Source organism: Macaca mulatta, chromosome 12, assembly GCF_049350105.2.
Source record: "Macaca mulatta isolate MMU2019108-1 chromosome 12, T2T-MMU8v2.0, whole genome shotgun sequence".
NCBI classification, from domain to species: Eukaryota; Metazoa; Chordata; class Mammalia; order Primates; family Cercopithecidae; genus Macaca; species Macaca mulatta.
This window is the reverse complement of record NC_133417.1, coordinates 105,257,174-105,277,500: the sequence shown is the minus strand read 5'-3', so window position 1 is coordinate 105,277,500 and position 20,327 is coordinate 105,257,174. Positions and strand designations below refer to the sequence as shown.

The 20,327-nt window shown below is 40.2% G+C and overlaps 1 protein-coding gene across 27 annotated transcripts in view; it reads right to left on the bottom strand.

Annotated features, from left to right (window-relative positions):
- SPATS2L (spermatogenesis associated serine rich 2 like) overlaps positions 1-20,327 on the bottom strand; it is a 171,875-nt gene that overhangs the window by 145,542 nt on the left and 6,006 nt on the right. For all 27 annotated transcript variants that reach the window (XM_077956287.1, XM_077956299.1, XM_077956304.1 and 24 more), the window contains 1 exon segment: positions 2,928-2,977. Coding sequence is in view for 4 of the 27 variants with exons in the window: in XM_077956286.1 (XP_077812412.1) it covers positions 2,928-2,977 (50 nt within the window). In the remaining 23 variants the exon portion in view is untranslated.

Genomic DNA, 20,327 nt, shown 5'->3' with positions numbered 1-20,327 from the left:
CAATAGAGATTAATTCAAAATTCAGACCATCATAAGTGTTCTCCAAGTGGACTGTAGAAATGGGACATACTTAGATGACAATACTGTGCTACAAGCAAAATCTGCCTCTGGTCCACCATTGTCTTCCCAATAACAACACAATAACTAACACTTTTTATTGTGCCAGCACTTTCAACATATCAACCTACCTATACTTTACATATATGGGCTTGTTTAATCATCAAAACAACCCAATGAGGTGAATACTCTCATTTGTCCCATTTTACAAGAAGAAACTGAGGCACAGAGAGGGGGACTAACTTGACCAAGGTCCCACTGCTGTAAGTAGCTGAGTTGGGACTCAAAATTATTCCTCCTGGAGCCACGGTCTATATTCCCTACACTGCCTTGCAAAATGTTAGTTTTGTTGTTATTGTCAGCATTGTTATTGTTATTTTGATAACAACAAGAATAGTTACTTGAGATCAGAGCAAAATGTGTGAATCCTAGGGGGAAAAACATCTCTGTACATTTATTTCGATCTATGAGAAATTTGTGAAAATGATTGTAACCAAGCAACTCTCTAATTCTGGGAGAACAAATTAAGAAATGAATTAAGGGATTCGGTGGATACCCAAATTAGTCATTAGAACTTGAAGATCTGGAATTCTGGTCTAAATCCAGCTTTGGCACTTGCATCCAAAATAAACATGACCAGATAAGTATCACAGTTCACAATTAAAATGGATTTATATGACTTATGTGTCCACATGGGACAGGCCTCTTCCTAATTGAATTCGGACACCTCTTCAGTTATTGTGGGCTTCATTTACCATCTTCCTAGTCTTTCATAACTGCTGGCAATAGGATTATGCTGAGGGAGAAATCATTTTCAATCAGTGATGTCTGCAGTACAAGCATGAAAAGATAAAAGTAAAGCCTTTGAGCTGTAATTAGAAAATTCCTAAAGTGTGCTCATGTGGCATATGGTTTAGACTACTACCAACTGGCAGGACCAGTTACAGGATGTCTAATGTCACTGTTCTGGGATAAGCAGCCAGTACAAGTAGTGTTCCAACACATGATTAGAGTAATCTTTTGCAGGGTAAAACATTCCTGCTTTCCACCTCTAATATGATTAGTGACAGGCAGCTGGAGGCATCTCATTCTCCTGACAAAAATATGATCAGAATTGTTTTCTTTCTTTTTTTTTTTTTTTTTTTGAGACGGAGTCTAGCTCTGTTGCCCCGACTGGAGTGCAATGGCCGGATCTCAGGTCACTGCAAGCCCCGCCTCCCGGGTTCACGCCATTCTCCTGCCTCAGCCTCCCAAGTAGCTGGGAGTACAGGCGCCCGCCACCTCGCCCGGCTAATTTTTTTTGTATTTTAGTAGAGACGGGGTTTCACCGTGTTAGCCAGGATGGTCTCGATCTCCTGAACTCGTGATCCGCCCGTCTCAGCCTCCCAAAGTGCTGGGATTACAGGCTTGAGCCACCGCGCCCGGCCCAGAATTGTTTTCAATTGGTACATCTTTCCATCAAGCTGTTGCCTTCCAGCAGAATAATCAGAGTTTCTGATTATTTGGTATACGTTTCAAGAAAACAGGGATTGATTGTGCCCTTGCTTGTCTGATGGGTAGAAGGCTGCCAGGATTTACATAGTAACTCTTCAGCTGCCTAACCAAAGGAAAACTATGCAGTGTGTGCGCCTGTGCATGCAGACATGTGTATGGAGACAGAGAGACAGAAAATCAACCAGTTGTTTCTATATTAATTCTCTTTGAACAACTGAAAGTGCTTTCATTGTGATTCAAATATGAGGAAGCAAAATATTCAATTCTATTCATGGAAAACAACCAACTCCCACTAATACTTATGGCTCTTTTCAAAAAGTTACAATCATCTTACCACTAAAGTTTTCCATTTATGGAAAAAGAATCAAGTTTATATTAAACATTAATGGAAATATCCAGGAGGCAATAAGACCTCATTAATTTGGACTATTTCAGTTTGGAATTTATGATCATTTAACAGGGTCTGGACCAAGGATGATTTTCCCACAAGGAATATATGGCTTGTTAAGTAAATTAATTTAAATAAGACCACTGGAAGGAAAAATTTTAAAAATGATAATAATAAAAATACTTTCAGGGAAAATATGGACCTAAAACAACATGCTTTCTGTTCAGCAAATACTTTTGATATCCCTATTCAAATACCAATACTGATTAACAATAACAGTTACCGTTTTATTGAATATCAATTTTGTGTAAGTTTGCCTTGCATACATGAGCTTGAAAACATCTTGACAATTCTGCAAGATAGGTATAATTATCCTCATCTTAGAGAAGAGGAAACTGAGGCTCAGAAAAGTAAGTGACATGCAAAGAATGCACGATTATTAGGCAGCAGAGGCAGGACACAGAGCCAGGCTGTCTGTCTCATGAGTCTGCGTCCTACTCCCACTCAATGCAGACTGAGCACTGTCAATTCCAAGTCAGACTTCTGCAATCACAGGAGCTCATTCCTCAACAAGAAGGACAACAAGAGCAAAAGTGGTTATCACTGTGAGGAGGGAAAGCCACGCAGTCTGGCTCCAGAGCCCACCACTCTCTAAATCACAAGAATGTCTTTAAAAGCCCTATTTTTTTGTGGTCCTTCAAAGTATTTCATATGCATGAAACTACTCTAAAGATCCACAGATGTGGCAAGGCAGGTGGGGAAGGGGGATGTGGGTGGGGTCTGACTTACATCCACCAGACCCCACTGCCCTATCAGGAGTAACTTCAGTCAACACACTCTAAAAGAGAACTCTGGTGTTGAGCCCTGAGAGGCAGCAGAGGCTGCCAAAGGCTGTGACAAGGCTCCCAGGAATCAGCTGCAGGTGTAGGGACAGCTGGCCATGGCAGCAGTAGGAGGTCACAGAGAGGGAAGGGCCATCTCTACTCACCTGGGAATCCACAGCAATGTTCCTGAAAGCAGCCTGGGTTCTGAAGTGCTCTAGGAAAAATGGAAATTTGAGAAGTCAGGCAGGTCTCAAATTAGTAGCCCCACCACCCATTTCCCATCATACTCAAAACCCAAGCACAGGATCTGAAGTCAAGCAGACAGGGAATTCCTACTCACCCATGACTTAATAGCTATGTGACTCTGGGTAGGTGGAGTAACCTCTCTGTGCCTCAGTTTATTCAACTGTAAGATGGGGATAATAATAGTACCTTCCTCACAAAGTTGTGGACTGGATGATATATAACATATGCAATGCATTTAGCAGACTGCCTAGCATATAATAGTGACATTTCAGTAACACCAACAATAGCTAACATTTATTACCTGCTTAGGAAGTGTCTAGCATTGTTCTAGGGCTTCACACAGGCTAACTCTTCAATACTCTGAGGTAGGCCCTGGTATCACTGGCACTTTACAGGTGTCAGAAAATGAGGCTCCAGAGAGGTCAAATCACCTGTCTCATGAAAATGTAACTGGAAATCAAGTTCCAGAGCCTGGACTATTCACCAAAATATTTTGTCCAATTTAATGTTAGCTATTGTTCTTCTTGTTATAATCCTCTCCTCTCCCAAAGATATCCTATAAAGTACACACAATCCCAAAGAACTCACCATTCAACCAGTGACCACTCAGGCGGAAAGATGGGTGCTAAGGTCGTAAGTCAACCAATCACTCACTCACGCGGTCACCCATCACTTCACGTGTTTCTTAAGAATGCCTATGTCTCTAACACTCTGCTGAGCACGGTGTGGGGATTCAAATGCTCTGCTAACTGGTCCTACCAGACGCAGAAGATTGACCTCCACAAAATGACTGGAGAACAACTGCGAGGGAGGCACTGGAAAGAAGGGGATGGGGCCTCAGGACACGGGATGCTGTTCCTGGCTCTGGCACCAACTCTCTGGGTGACCTTCTCCAAGCCAGCTGACCTCTCTGGGCTTCATCTTTAAATGAGAGGATTGACCTAAAGGCTTTAAGCCCTGAGATTCTACTTTACAACTTTGACTTTCTTTTGGACTTTTTCTCCCTACCAGTCCAGTTTTGAAAAAATATAACCCTTTATTTAGCCAACAAACATTGACTGAACACAGTGTTAGGCACCATGAATAGTGCCAAAGATATAACACAGGACACAGCCTACACTTTGTAATGACCTCCATAAGCATGGAGAATTCTCATCCTTTGAAATCTTAGCAACCAGAAGACAAGGGAAGAATGCAGCCCTGAGGACAACTGCACACATTTGGTCTGTCCCAATCTGCACCAGTCTAACATCCAGGATGCGCGTGTTGCAAGTGCCCAGCAGTCTGGGAAGGGGTGGGGTGTCACACTAAGCAAATGGGGAGGGTAAGAATGTCTGTGAAAAATAAGGCAGAAACAAGACAACCAATGCGATACTTGGATAGAAGTTAGATTTGTTTTCTAAAAGTTAGTGTTGTATGCAATAAACCAAGGTGACAAGAACTCAGCTGGTACTTAATTAATTGACTTTCTTGACTTCAATAAAGTATACCAATGGCTATTTTGATAGCAATCGTGTGTGTGTGCGTGCCTGCTTCTATGGGAAACATTTACTTCTACACAAATGCAACTGACTTTATATAAAGATCAGTTCATCTCACCTAGATACATTTGCTTTCACAAAAACTCCTCGGAGGGTAATAATTTAGTAAGTGTAATACTTCCATTAAAAAAGGAATTGATTTTAAAATACACTTTTCACACTTTTGACAAAAACAATTTTCTAATTTTCTTTATGCCCCACAAAAGGCAAACATTGTTGTGTTGACAAAGTAATAAATAACATGAGTTGTCAAATGAGATATTAAACATTTATGGATTAAATTTTTAATAAAGACTTTTAGACATTCCCCAAAATATCCATCAATCTTTGACATGGAAGGAAGCAGCATTTTGGTAAATTCCATCCCCCGCTACAATAGAAATCAGCACAAGATATTTACAACTCAAGAGAGGGCAATGATAACTTTTTTTTGAGACGGAGTCTCGCTCTGTCACCCAGGCTGGAGTGCAATGGTGCGATCTTGGTGCACTGCAACCTCCGCCTCCTGGGTTCAAGTGATTTTCCTGCCTCAGCCTCTTAGGTAGCTGGAATTACAGGAGCACATCACCACACCCAGCTAATTTTTGTATTTTTAGTAGAGATGGGATTTCACCATGTTGGCCAGGCTGGTCTCAAACTCCTGACCTCAAGTAATCTGCCCGCCTCAGCCTCCCAAAGTGGTGGGATTACAGGTGTGAGTCACCACACCTGGCTCAATGATGGCATTTTTAATAGGATGGTTAAATATTTGCAGCATACGATTTCAGAAGGCACAGGATGGCCAAACAGGGCCAGGCATGGTGGCTCACACCTGCAATCCTAGCACGCTGAGAGGCCGAGGCAGGTGGATCACCTGAGGTCAGGAGTTCATGACCAGCCTGGCCAACATGGCGAAACCCCATCTCTACTCAAAAAAAAAAAAAAAAAAAACAATAATTAGCCAGGCATGGTGGCACATGCCTGTAATACCAGCTACTTGGGAGGCTGAGGCAGGAGAATCGCTTGAACTGGGGAGGCAGAGGCTGCAGGTTGCAGTGAGCCGAGATTGTACCATTGCACTCCAGCCTGGGCGACAGAGCAAGACTCCATATCTGGAAAAAAAAAAAAAAAAAAAAAAAGGAATGGTCAAACATATCATGCATTATTTTGATAGGTTTTCAAGTAGCAGATATACTGTCTTTACTATGTTTCTACCAAAGTAACCTGTGCATGGGAGTCTAGAGAAAAGCTGGTTCCTAAACTGGCTCTGAAAGGGATTCCAAAATTATTTTATGCAATGGCAACATTGTCGGAATACATGCATAAACCTCAAAGGGGACAACTTTGAGGAACAATGCTCATTTGGATAAATAGCTTTCTTAAGCCTAGAAAGAAAAAAGACTGAAATTTCAGTAGTGATAATCCCTAGGGTGAAGGATTACAGGCAATTTTTCTTCTTTTTAATAATTTTCTCTGCTTTCTAAACTTTCTATAGTGAGTATGTACTACTCTAACAATTTGAATTTTTTTTTTCAATCTCAGAATATATTATGGAAAACAGCCTTTAAAAAGTGAAAAGGAGTTAGGCATGGTGGCAAGCCCTTGTAGCTCCAGCTACCTGGGAGGCTGAGGCAAGAGGATAGCTTTAGTCCAGAGCTCAAGGCTATTATGCGCTATGATTGCATCTGTGAAGAGCCCAAGACCCCATCTCTAAAAAACGTGAAAAGGCTCTGGAATCAGACAAACTTGGGTTCAAACCTCAGACTATACCCTTTCTACCTCGGTACCCTTTGATAAGTTACTTAGCAGCTGAAGTCTCACGTTTATCTGGAAAATATAAACAATAGCATGTGCCTTGAGCATCATTTTGCCTGTGAGAGGTGAATTATTTTAAGTGCTTAGCACAGAGTACAAGCCCAATAAATGGTAAGTACTCACCTAGACAACGAACACACGGAAGATAGGTGAGGCTTTTCTGATAACACATAGTAAATAAATATGTTGGTGTTTATAAACTGATGCATCAGACTATTTGTTAACAGAAATATTGAGTTTGTAATAGGTGACTTCCAGAAATCATCAAATAGTTAAAACTTCAGAGAAAGAGTAAATAGAAATGCGATTCTACTCCACTCTCCTTCCCATTATTTGATTATTAGATTCCTACAGGCCGGCCAGGGGCAGTGGCTCACGCCTGAAATCCCAGCACTTGGGGAGGCTAAGGCAGGCAGATCACTTGAGGCCAGGAGTTCAAGACCAGCCTGGCCAACATAGTGAAGCTCCATCTCTACTAAAAATACAAAAATTAGCCGGGCGTGGTGGTGTGCACCTATAGTCCCAACTACTTGGGAGGCTGAGGCAGGAGAATTACTTGAACACAGGAGGCAGAGGTTGCGGTGAGCCAAGATGGCACCACTGCACTCCAGCCTGGGTAACAGAGTGAGACTCTGTCTAAAAAAATAAACAAATAAAAAGATTCCTACATCCAAGACTCTTGGGTTCAGCTGTACCTGCCACTTTGCTCACATGTACGTGCTCAGAAATCCTTTGAATAGGACAGAATTTGGGAGAAGGATTAAAGCAGCTCTATTTGAGGATACAGAAAGAAACCACAGCTATCACAATAAAAAATATTTTCCATGTTGTCATTCCTTATGATTAAGAAAGCAAAATAAATTATGGAATTGCTTAAATGAGGGATAAGGTACAAGATTACAGATTATCTGGCTTTTCTTTCTTTTTTATGGTAGCTATGTTGATGTTTTCATCCTTTTCCTTTGAAGGTAGTTCAATCAGTTAGGTTTATGATAAAATATATAGCAACAAAATATGGCTGTTGGGGAGATGTTGCCCTTGGATATATGTTGCTGTACCTTGACTACAGCAAGAAATATTGATTTAACTGGCTTTAATATCAAGTCAGGTATTTGTTGACACATGGAAATGAAAAATATCAAAACCAGGAAAAGCTTAATATATAGGTCAAATCCCATTTCAGCTCACTCCAAGGGACTCTCTAAAGTCTTCTGCTGTATTGGAATTGTGTTCTACTGATACTTGCCTAAGTTGCTAGATAACAGAGATTTTCATTATAATGGAATTTGCCACACAAATGGATATTAGTATAGATTTTTATGTAGTACAATTTATTGTATAGAAAGTACAACAGAAAAAAATTAATTGCGTCTTCAGCTCTCCCTTCTCTCAACTCTGGAGACACATCTTGCTTCTTGCCTAAGGCATGCACATTCTTTCCTTTCAAGACCTGATTCCCCTTTGTTCCTCTCACAGTGCCTGGTACAGAGGAGACACTCAGGGAAGGGAAATAAAGGGAAATTAAGCAAAGAAGGGAAATTAAGAAGTGTTTCCTGTGTCGAAGGAGAAATAAAATTTAGAAATTGATTCCAAATAAGAATAGCAAGCAGGTTGACCCTCACCACCTGGCATGCTCAGAGAATCCTGGGACCAGTGGGCCTTGGGTGGGCTCCCTACTGCTAAGCAGTCATAGAGGCTTGTCTAAAATGTCCAGCACTTAGCTCATACACTTCCATCCCTCAGGAACTCCACAGAGACATTTCAATCATTAATTGCCTGAAACACCTTCAAGGTCCTACAGTACAGTACAAGCAAGGGTGGTCGATGAGCAAATCCTGTTGTCCTAAGGGACTAAGATAAAGGGCGATTCACCATGACTGTCTGGGAGGCCATAAAAGCCAGGTAGGTCAGAACACAGCAGACTAGGAAAAGGGAGTCAGAGCAGCCCCAGGGTTGGGATTTACTCTCTTGCAGTCAGACCCAGAAGCAGTTTCTGGCCCTTCACTTCATCACCAGCACTGGGAGGAAAAACCAAGAGAGACCTCCAAAAAGCTTTGCACGGACACCACCCAGTGTCAAAGTTCCCAAATTTCCCTTCCCTTTCCTTCTCCCCTCCAGCACTGGGATTACTTTAATAATAAAAGAGTTGCCTATAATTTTCTGTAATGTAATCTTCTGAAATATTTTTTCTACCTTATATTCTTTTTCTTTGAGCCTTTCTTATTGAAGGGTAAACTATGCATTGAATACCAGTTTTGTTTCTATTTTAGAACAACACAATAGATCTAAATGCCTATTACTAAAAAGGTCTTCACTGTGATCAAAGGAACCACCTATTGAAGTCAAAAGGCCCCCCTCTCTCATTAGAGGAAAATGACTTGGGTGTGAGCATCCAAACTCTGAGAGACTCTAAGCTAGGCACCAGGGGTTTCCAGGGCAGAAAAAGGGTCTGTCCCATTATTACTGGATAAAGTCTAAGCAAAGAGTTAGAAGGGTCTAGTGAGGTTAGCCCCAGGAGTCATATATTTCTACATATATCTTACAAATATTTCCATGCTTCATTTGAAAATATTTTAAATAGTAAATTGGCTCATGTTTGAGGGGGACAACCTGTAGCCATTAATTAATAACTTAGAAACAAATCATAAGCAAACTTGTGGGTGAACCAATGGTTTGCTCAATACATCTGACCCTCCAAATGAGCTCTGACTATGTAGTAGTCATTATCTCCATTTGAGAGCTGAGGACACTCAGGGATAGGAAAGTTGTTTGCCCAGGGGTAGACAGCTACCACACAACGGAGCCATGCTGTAAATCCAACCTGCAGATCCCATAGCTAATTCTCTGTTCACAGTTCTAACTATTCACTAGTTGCATAGTGAGCTCAAATTTAACTTGCTAGTACCAACATGCCAAGTTGGTGGTCATGTTCTGTCGAGATTGGAAGGCTTTTTGGCCTTGGAGCCATGAGTAACACTGTTTCTCTCTTGCAGAAACTAAAACGACTGAAGGAAAATCAGAATAATCCTAAGACAAAAATGAGCAAGCTCAAAGGCAGTAAAAATTCAAGATCTCAAAAATCAAAGATAGCTTTCTTGACTAGACAACAGTTGGTTATAAACTCTGCAACAAAGTACCTCTCAGATATGAAATATTACTCCTAGAGCTGGGTTTTTCCCCCCATTTTTACTAAGAATTGAAACCCACAAAATGACAAACCAGGATTACCCTATTAAAAGACAACTTCAATTGCTCCTTTGTTCTAAGAAACTGTGTGTTAGGTACTGACTGGCAATACCTGTACCTTGATCTTCACATTAATTATGCATTTTTCCTACAAAATTGGCTGCCACAGTACACACTGTAAGTCAGATTTGAGAGCTGCCAAGAGAAATGTTCCGAATGGCTGACTTTTTAAAGACAACTTGTCAGTTCACCAAATAATTCTTTGGGGGCTTATCCTAGTATACTTCATCTCTCCTATATCTATACTTATACCTATAGCAATTATTACAGCTCTTTCCTGATGTATCAGCTTACAGCTAAGGCTAAAGAGGTATTTTTTCCATTCAACCCCTAATATACAAGTAATGAAATGTACAATTCCTTTGACAGCATCAATTTACTTTGGCGTTGTTACTGCTTAATTCCTAAACTGACTTACGTGAAATACCCAGATTCCTAGGGAGATAAGTGATTCTGGCTTAGTCCGTACAACTAAAACAAAGAAGAGTTTTATATTATCAGCTCAATAAATATTTTCTTCCTTGAGGTTTCCTTTCATCAAATAATCATATCAATGCTTCATTTCCTTTAGTTAACACCTTATTTTAATGAGGCTTGATTCCAACACATATAAGAATACACACATGCAAGAGGTACTATACTGAGTAAGTCAAGCATTCCAGCCAAGTATCCTATCTTTCATGTGGCACCAAGTGACATTTTGTAGAAGGCACAATGCTAACTATTCATTCTGCAAGCCTCAAAAAGATAGGCATGAACTACATGCCAGAATGGAAAAAGTGTAAGCTTTGAAATCTGACGCTGGCTTCAAACACCATCTCTACCATCCCTATCTCTCTGTGACCTTGAGCGAACGACTTATCTTCCCTCAGAGCTCTGTCATCTGAAAAATGGGCGTAACAGACTTACCTTAAAGGGGTTGTGAAAGTTAAAAGAGAATTTTGTTGTAAAGAACATAGCATATAACCTGGAACATTAATAGACACTAAAGAATTGTCAGTTTTTTTCTGCCTCTTCATAAAATGTGATTAGTAATTCATTTTGAATTTGTTGTCTATTCACAAAACATAATGTAAAGGATATTAGCTGTGGTGTTCTTTGTGATCACAGTGAATTAAGAATTGTTTATCCATAGAATAACATTAAAGTATATTCATATACTGAAATTTATGCAATCATTCTAAATACTTTTCAAATAATATTTTATGACAAGGAAATTTTTACTCCAGAATTTAAGTGAAGAAAGCAGAAAAGAAAACCTGCATAATAAAAATAGTTCACATTTGCTGAGCATATGCTATGGGCCAAGAACCCTACTATGTACTTTATTTGTATTATCTTATTCATTTTTACAATAAACTTACTAGGTATATAGTATTATCCCCATTTTATAGAAGTAGAAATTAAGGTTTAGAGAGTTTAAGGAATTCATAGTCACTATATAAGTTGTATAGCCAGGGTTGAAATCTCCAAGTGCCTGATTCCAAAGCTCTTTACTGACTATGTCATGCTGATTTTTCAGTACAAACCTCCTGGGTCCACCAAGAGCTAGTTTAAAACACACAAATATACACATGCACATACACTCAAAACCTCACACAAATGCACATCTGAAAGGGAAACACCAAATGCTAACAGTGAGAATCTCTCAGAGGTGAAATTTTAGTTGACTTGTAATTAATTTTTTATCCATTTCAGTAGTTTCCACATCCAAAGAGTACGTATTATTTTTAACATCAGATTTTTTTTTTCAAAAGAAGGTGCATGAAAGCACTTTGAAAAATATAAAGTATGACACAAACACTAGTATTTTTATGAAGCAATCATTTATTCCTTGATATATTATAGATTTGTGTTTCTTAAGAATACTATTCTTTTAAATTGCTTTTTTTCCATCTAGTCCAAGGCAGACAACATGTTTTTTAAAAAACTATTTTGTACATGAGTACAATAAAATACAGCACAGAAAGCACCATATGTGTTACTTGACAGATATTTGACATTAATATGAGAGTCAAAGAATTTGTGTGGGAGGAAAAATAAACCTCTTTTCAAATAACAGAATTTTCAGCTTAGTGAAAACACATCCATTAGTGACACAATGCCATCAGAGCTCTCTCTGTCATGGTCACGTCAGTGATACTGTCATGGAGCCATCTACACAGGCTGGCATGCTGTTTGGACATGCCTCAGCCTGATGACTCTCTGTCCCAGGAGGTGAGAATATCATGATGTGTTGGAGTGACACCTATGGAGTAATTTCCTATCACCCCACCAATTCTTTTTAAGAGTAATGATTCTGTAAAGAGAATAGAATGATGTATTACATAGCAATTCCTTTGAACCAAACAAGTTCATATGAGTTGAAATGATAGGTGAAGTTTGATTTTATTTTACAAAATTATTTTCTCTTAGATACATTAAAAATAAGGTGATTTACATGCTTATCCCAGAAATTTTTCAAAAGAAAAATTAATGCAATCTAAAAATTACTCTCATGAATCTTATTCTTTATCATAGGGGTTCTACTGAGTGGCAATAAGTGGACCAATAATGATTTCATTACTAAGGCATTTGACTAAGACTTTCCCTGACTCTATGCTCTTGGACAAGAAAGTAAACATAAGTGAAAGACTGTCAAGCTAGTTAAAAAAAAAAAAAATTCACATACTGATGTTAATAATTCTCTTGCAGAATGTCACAGGGCTCTGCCTTTGGCCTATCTTGGTCAAATATCAACGACAAAGTAACATTTCCAAGTGTGCAATTGACAAATATGTAAAAGTCTAACATCACTAATATATTGAATTTAAAAATTTTAGAATTCAAAGCCGTCTTGATAAAGAGGAAAAATAATTTGACAAAAAGAGACAAAATGTAGGATAAATGTATGTAAAGTCCTCTAAGTAGGCACACATGATTCACTGCTCAAGTAAAGAACAAAGGAGACCTGGCTTTGTAGTAGTTGTTAAGAAAAAAAGCTTGGAAGGTTTCTTTAGCTTCGTATATGAACAATGTGCTGCTCCCAATTTACAAGTGAGGCCCACACAGTATTTGACTAGATTAATAAAAGAAGGGTGCCCTGATCAAGGGAGTGAATAGCAGCCTAGTGTTTTCTACCATTCAGAGTACTCAGTCAGGAGTAGGCTGTTGCATTCAAGATGCCTCTTGCTTTTTTGTTTTGTTTTGTTTTGTTTTGAGATGGGGTCTTGCTCTGTTGTCTAAGCCAGAGTGCTGGAGTGCAGTGGTGCAATCTTGGCTCACCGCAATCTCCACCTTCGGGGTTCAAGTGATTTTCCTGCCTCAGCCTCCTGAGTAGCTGGGACTACAGCCATGCGCCACCACGCTCAGCTAATTTTTGTATTTTTAGTAGAGATGGGGTTTTGCCATATTGGCCAGGCTGGTCTCAAACTCCTGACTTCAAGTGATAGCCCCACCTGGGCCTTCAAAGTGTTGGGATTACAGGTGTGAGCCACAACATCTGGCCAGATGCCTCATTTTTAAGATGGCATTGACAGAGTGGTGGGTGCCCAGAGGAATGTTAACAGGATGAGAACTATCAGTTAAGAGAACTAGAACTGCATAGCCCTGAAAGGAGAAGACTTCGAGGAGGAGATACAATAGCTATGGTCAAATATTTGAAGAGCGACCACAGAGAAGGTGCATATTTCTTCTGTGGCATCCAAAGGGCGGATGGAAGACCAATAGGGAAGCTGCAGGGAGGCAGGCTTCAGTGCACCACTGGGAAGAGGTTTTACAAATATCTGTGTCCACCTGTGCTTGATGAAGTATTGGTCCAATCACAAATAACATGAAGTCCACATCGAAAGGGACTTAAGGTCCAGGAGCATTGCAGACTACTGTCATAAGCATTACTTGGCATCATAAAATGTTGACCAAACTCCTCATTCCTGGCTGGTTCAAATGGCAACTGGGATAATGTGGAAAGAATTCCTGCATTTGGTGGGATGTTAGACCACATTATCCATTTTCTGTTTCCAATGCCTGCTTTCTACACATCTAATTTCTTATCAGTGAGTTTCATGAAGATACTTCTAGTACATACCTGTAAGTAATATCTAAATATGCCTCACCTTAATAAATGAGGGGGAAAAATGTAAATTTAAGTGCAATCTAGGAGAGTCCAGAAGGTGAAATTCTACAAAAGTTTGGAAATTATAAATTAGCGTTGCCATGGAAACCTTAGTTGGTATCATCCACTGCAACCGAAACAGTTCTTATTCAGGGAGTACCAGAACAATGAATGAGTTTATATATTCAGTGTCACAAACCAGCATTAAATAACATCTTTAGTGCCATTATTTCTAATTTTTGAGGAAGTAGATTTACATAGTCTCCTTGAGTGTTCATAATTTTGATATGGCACTAAAATCGAGGGTATGGAATTACAGTGGAGTGATCAATTGCATCAAGAGCTGAGCGAGTCACGGGAGGCTCAGTGCATGTACTGAATCCACCATTCAGATTCCACAGATTTCTCATTATTTAACGAGAAAGGAAAAAGACCTGCCAGATCAGGACATTTGCAGTCACAGTGACTGGCATAACATCTTCCCCTTTTCCCTTAAAAGATTATAGGACAGACCACATTCCTACAATAAACACTTGTCAATCAGGGCAGTATTTGAGATCAGACTATCTGCTGTTTACAGCACTTCAACAAATGGGTTTTCTCGGCTATGTACTGGTAATCACTACAATACATGAAAGTCAGCCCACACTGAGAACAATATTGCCTCCAATCAAAATCATTCTTACCTTAGTATACTAAAGCTTTTTCCCTCTTGTAAGCAACAAAGCTGCAACAAAAGAACTTCCCAAACACCCACAGCTAAGAATGGCTCCAACAAAATAAGTGTGAAAAATCTGTCCCTGGTGTCCAATTCATATATAAATCTTCTTTTTCAGGATATTTTAGTGGCTTTCTTTATTTGTAATCTATCAGCAAAGAATAGAAACAAAAATTTATTTTGATGGCAGTGCACCTGACTATTCAGAGATTCAAAAACCTGCTTTGTTAATTGTTATGCTATCCTGGCAGAGGATGTAAACATGCCTTTTTTCCAAGGCTTCATGCTATACCTATAACCTCAGATGAACATTTTCACAAATGCAAACCACAGGGAGGATGGGACTTAAGCAAAATGTGAAGGTAACTTCCTTCTGGTCCTTTTTCACCCTTGGCTGGGTAAAATCTGGGCCCCTTGCCCCAGATTTCATATCCTCTTCCTGATCAGTCTCAGGGAAAGGTCTATAAAATTATTCAACATAAGGAGGGTGAATTGAGATACATTGAGATATGAGGGTAAGTTTGACTTACCACCTCCATAGCATTTGCATTTTAGGCCCTGGTGCCAGGCACTTTATATTTTATCTTATTTAGTCATAACAAAATATAACAAAATTGTAGGCATTACTTCACTTCATACATAAGAAAACTGGGGTTCAGAAAGATTAAATAACTTGCTCAAGTTCATATAGCCAGTAATTGCATGACTCAAAATCAGGTCTTTCAAGTGCCAAAGCCTGTCCTCTTTTTCTTCTAAATCATACTGGTCTTAGGAAACTAGAGTTTTTATAATGTAGGCTTTCACATATTGGAGAGCAAAAAAGAGAAACTTGGTATTTGAAGTGCCCTTTTCAGCAGTATGGATTCTGAAATCACAACATAAAGGCAGCCACCTTTCTCATACACACATAAGACCACTAGAGACAAAGACATGAATGTATCATAATTTAAGAAAATCAGTCCTATATCTGTCTTCCCTTCTCCTTCCAAGTTGTACAAATGGGACTCAGAGACCAACGGGACAGCAAACTAGCAAGCAATGTTTGCTGTCAGGGGTCTGGAACCAGGGAAAAGCCAAGCTCTAGGCAAGTTATTCAATTCTAAGTATCTATTAGGTTTCCTGACCCCTGCTGGTAGTTCTCAGTTCTAAAGAGGCCTAGAAGGGAGTAGCAGTGGTCCAGCCCTAGGGAAACTACTGTCCCAAGAAGGCTTGGAGAAATGTAACAGGACCCTTACCTAAGACAACTTGGGGTCCCTCCACAAGAACACAAATCCAGGACTTGGGAATGTAGGAGACAAGGTGGAACCCAGTACAAAAGTGAAAACTCATTTACCCAAGAACAAGAGTGAGTTATGGCTACCTGGCTAAACTACCTGGACAAGGCAAACTGCAAGGTCGATCTGCTAAGTCGCTAAGGTTCAGATGAAAGGAAGCTGTATTCCCTCTGGAAAGGGCCTAAACTGGTCCTAGATCCTGCAAATGAGGGAGAAATAATCACATCAAGGTAGTCACCACTCAGGCCATTTTCTATAATATAGGACTTTCAAACTTTTGTTTTTAGCACAAGAACCTTTGCCCCTAACAAAATCTTATACAAAATGCCTACTCATTAAGCAAATAAAACCAGCTGCCCAGGTTGAAACCAACAGAGGAAGTTCTTCTCAGAATTTAAGAGTCCAACAGACTATAGCAGGCAAACCACCATAAGAGAAGACACTGAGTCACACTGCCTATCAGAGTTCACTGGAATCTAATCCTACTGGACTGTCCTCTTGACAGTCACAGTTTCTTCCCATCAAATCTTCCAGGAGGGTTTCCCCTTCCTGATCCAACCTGATAAGATCTGGTTTCCTACCAAAGATTGGCTTTTGCAACATGAACATATAAAGCTCTGCATATTTTTTTTTTTCTGAGATAGAGTCTCTCACTGTCGCCCAGACTGCAGTGCAGTGGCGTGATCTCGGCTCACTGCAAGCTCCGTCTCCTGGGTTCACGCCATTCTCTTGCCTCAGCCTCCCGAGTAGCTGGGACTACAGGCACCCACCAACATGCCTGGCTCATTTTTTTTTTTTTTTTTTTTTTTGTATTTTTAGAAGAGATGGGGTTTCACTGTGTTAGCCAGAAGCTCTGCATATCTCTTAAGGCAACACGTGCTATCTTCCAGGTCTTTCTGACAGCCCATATGCCCTTCCCTCAAAGCTCTTCAAACCAACTCATCCACAGATTACTGCCCTCAGTGTCTTAAGGCATAACAGATTTCTGTACAGCCCTTATCAGCTTGGGGCACATCATTTTGTTTGACGCACAATGACTGTATAGTGTGCATATTTTTCAGACTCTAGATTCACTGATTCATTAACTTGTTCAGGATCCTACAGCCAGAGAGTAGGGAAGTTGGGACTTAGCCCACTAGGAAGAATCAATGGCAGGATGGGGAATCTCAGAGACCTGGCTCTCAAGGTTTCAGCTGGTTTCTCACAAGTAGGAGGCTTCCAGGGAATGTGACTCCACTTTCCCTTCCCTTGTTCCTCCTGTCTACCTCAAATCCTTCTTCTACCACACCACGAGAATTCCTGCCTCCCACTCCTGATGATGGCTGGGTGGGCCTGCTGAGACAGATGTGCTTTAATAGTGCTTTCCACACTATACCCATTGTACATATAACTCCTGGCTGTAGTGTTCAGAATCTGTCTCTCCAATTCTGAATCTTATCCAAACATTTCATACCTCTGGATAGAAAAAAATGAGCAACTGCTACTTCTCTATGCCAATAGGACTGACTTAATCATTCAAAAAGCTCATGGGCTTGGCTCGTACAGGATGCATCTCCTGGGAATGAGATGTTCCCTAACAATGCTGTCCAATAGAACTATAATGTGAGCACACAGGTGGTTTAATTTTCTAGTAATCACATTTTATTTTATTATTTTTTTCTTTATGTCACATGTTAACATCCACTAAGTAATCACATTTTAAAAAATAAAAAATATGTGAAATTAATTTTAGTAATATATTTTGTTTAACCCACTATATCAAAACTATTGCTGTTTCAACATGTAGTCAATATTACAATTTGTTAAAGGAGAAATTTTACATTTTTTATATTGTCTCAAATCATGGTGTATTTCACACTTACACAAATCTCAACTTGGACTAGCTGTATTTCCAGCGCCCAACAGCCACATGTAGCTAGTGGCTACAGTACTGAATAGCAGGTCTATCATCTCGCCTCTGTTCCCATCCCTCCTATCATTTCTTTCCTTTAGTAGAGATGCTATGGGCAGGGGCAGACAGTAGGGACCAGGATCATTAGAGGAGACTGACACACACCTGAAGGGAAGGCCCAGATCACAAAGAAGCTTTCGTGCCATACCAGGGAGCTTAGATTTTAACCTGAAGATGCAGAAACTCTTCTGAAGGATTTTAAGCAGTGGAGTGTCGTAATCAGATTTGCCTTTCAGAAAGGCAGCAGTGTGAGGAACAAACTGGAGACAGGCCAGGCAGAAGCCAGAGAGACCAGTTGTGAGGCTGCTGCAATAATCCTCAAGAGAAGGGATGAGGGCCCGAACCATGGCAGTAATGAAGGTTATGATACATGGAGAAAAGGGCAGATTCAAGAGAGTACGAAAAGACAGTCTTATATAAAATGTAGGGGTTGAAGAAGGCAAAGAAGTTGTCCTAGGTTTTAAACTTGGTGAAGCAGGTTTCATTCATTGAGATAGAAAACACAGAAGGAGTATGCTGGATTGAAGTTGGGGAAGTGATGTTTTGAACTTGTTGAGTTAAAGATACTTGGAACACATGTCAGATAAGATTTCAAGGCTGGAGATGCAGATTTCCAATGGAATCAATAGCATATAGGTGGCAGTAGAAGAAAACAGAAGATGTGCTGCCATGGGGCAAATGTGGAGAGTGAGCAGAGGGCTGAGGGCTCAACTGTAGGGGATGCTACTGTTTGAGAGGAAGGGAGGACAGTAAAGAGAAGTCCAAATACACAGCAGCTGGACAAGAAAGAAAATTAGGAGAAACGGATAACTCAGAAAACAGGTGGGCAACATTTTAAGAATGTTGTGACTATCAACATTTTAGATAATGGTGGTCCATTATCTAGACAGAGGTGGTCATTAGGAGAGGACAGGAGTGTAGGGGGTTGAAGATGAAAGGAAGGTGGCGAGGTGCAGGATGTGTACGAGGACCTGAACTTGAAGGAGCTGCCTGCTAAGACCAGGAATAAGGAAACATACCCAAACCTAAAAAGAAGCGACCAAAGGCATTCATCATTTCTGTTTTTATAAAGAACAAGACTTACGTACGTTTGTAGGCTGAAAGAAAAGGATAATTGAGACCCTGAAGAAAAGATAATGAAGCAAGATCCCCGAGGAAGCAAGAGAGATTAGTCTCAGACTGGAATAAGGGAGAGGAAGAAAAGGAGTGGGAAGAGAGCCTGCCATTTATAAGGTACACAGATCACCACTGCAAAACCATTTTTCCTTAATTAGAAACATAAATGTAATATAGTTATCCGTGAAGGCTTTCTCTTTCTTTAATAGTACTACTTATCATGTATAAAATCAAATAAATGCTGAGCATGGGAAGAAGTCACTAGAGCTCCAGACCTGTGGTCTTGGTAGATTACACAGCCTTTCACACACCTTCAAACTACGCCTAAACATCACCTCAGGTGATACTCATCACCTGCAGAGCCACAGGGGTTGTTGACAGCTAGTACCTCTCTGACTTGTTGGTTTCTGTGCAGACTGATAGGTAAATATTTTCAGTGTCACCATGTGTTACCTCACAGGGTGGTATCACAAAAAGCAGGGCCTGGGTTTCAGACACCAGATTCATCTGCCACTTATCAACTCTGCAGACTCAATCAAGTTATGTAACTTCCCTGAGCTTCAGTTTCCCTTTCCAATAAGGATATATAATCCTTACCTTCCAAGATTCCTTTGAGGTTTAAATAATATGATAAGATGATCAATAAGTGATAACTATGATGATGATGACTGTATTCACTTTGTTCTGAATCTCTAGGAACTGGGTGCTGATATTGAATTAGTACTTTGCAATAGCTAGCATCTTGATCCCTAAGGTGAATTAAATAATCAATCCTAGTGTTAGGAAGGAACCTTGAAAATCCATAAGGCCACCTAATGTTTGCATCCTTTCTTCATCTCAGTGCATATGCAGTTTCTGCCTGCAAACTGCCTGGGCTTTATACCTGATCTACAAATTACTAGCTACTCAACCTTTCTAGGCTTCAGTTTTGCTCTTCAGTAAAACTGGAGTAATAGGAGCATGTACTTCATAGCACTGTTTTGAGAATAAAGGAGAGAATGCATATAATCAAATAAGATATTGCCTGGTATAGGCTATGCTTATACATGTTTAGTGATGGGGGCCTATCACCTCCTGAAATGGCACAATCTATAATGGTGCAACTTCCCATATATTGACCCAAAATCTGTATTCCTCAAACATTCCCACTGGCCCTAGCTTTACAGACCATGGGAGTAGTTCCACAAAATCAGAATGGGGGTTCTACATAACACTGTGTTTACACCTTTACTCAGCTCGGCTAGGTGCACTGCACAGTGTCCCACAGATGGCTGGCTGCTTGGGAACACAATCCAGGGTGGACCTCTCATTATTTACATTACTGTGAAAGTGTCAACCTTCAGTGGCATTTCCATAATGCAGGAGGCCTTTTTGAGCATTCTAAGTGAGCTGGATGCTATCCAGGAACACACTGGTTATATTGCTTCCAAGATTTATTTTTCGCTTTGTGTCATAGTCAGTTCAGCACTTGGCACCACATGTAATTACTGCAGGTATCTATATATCCTTTAGGTTCCATTATTGAACACTGCAGCCCACCAATGCTCAGAAGACTCCTAGCTGCGTTCAAGTCAGAAGCATGAGT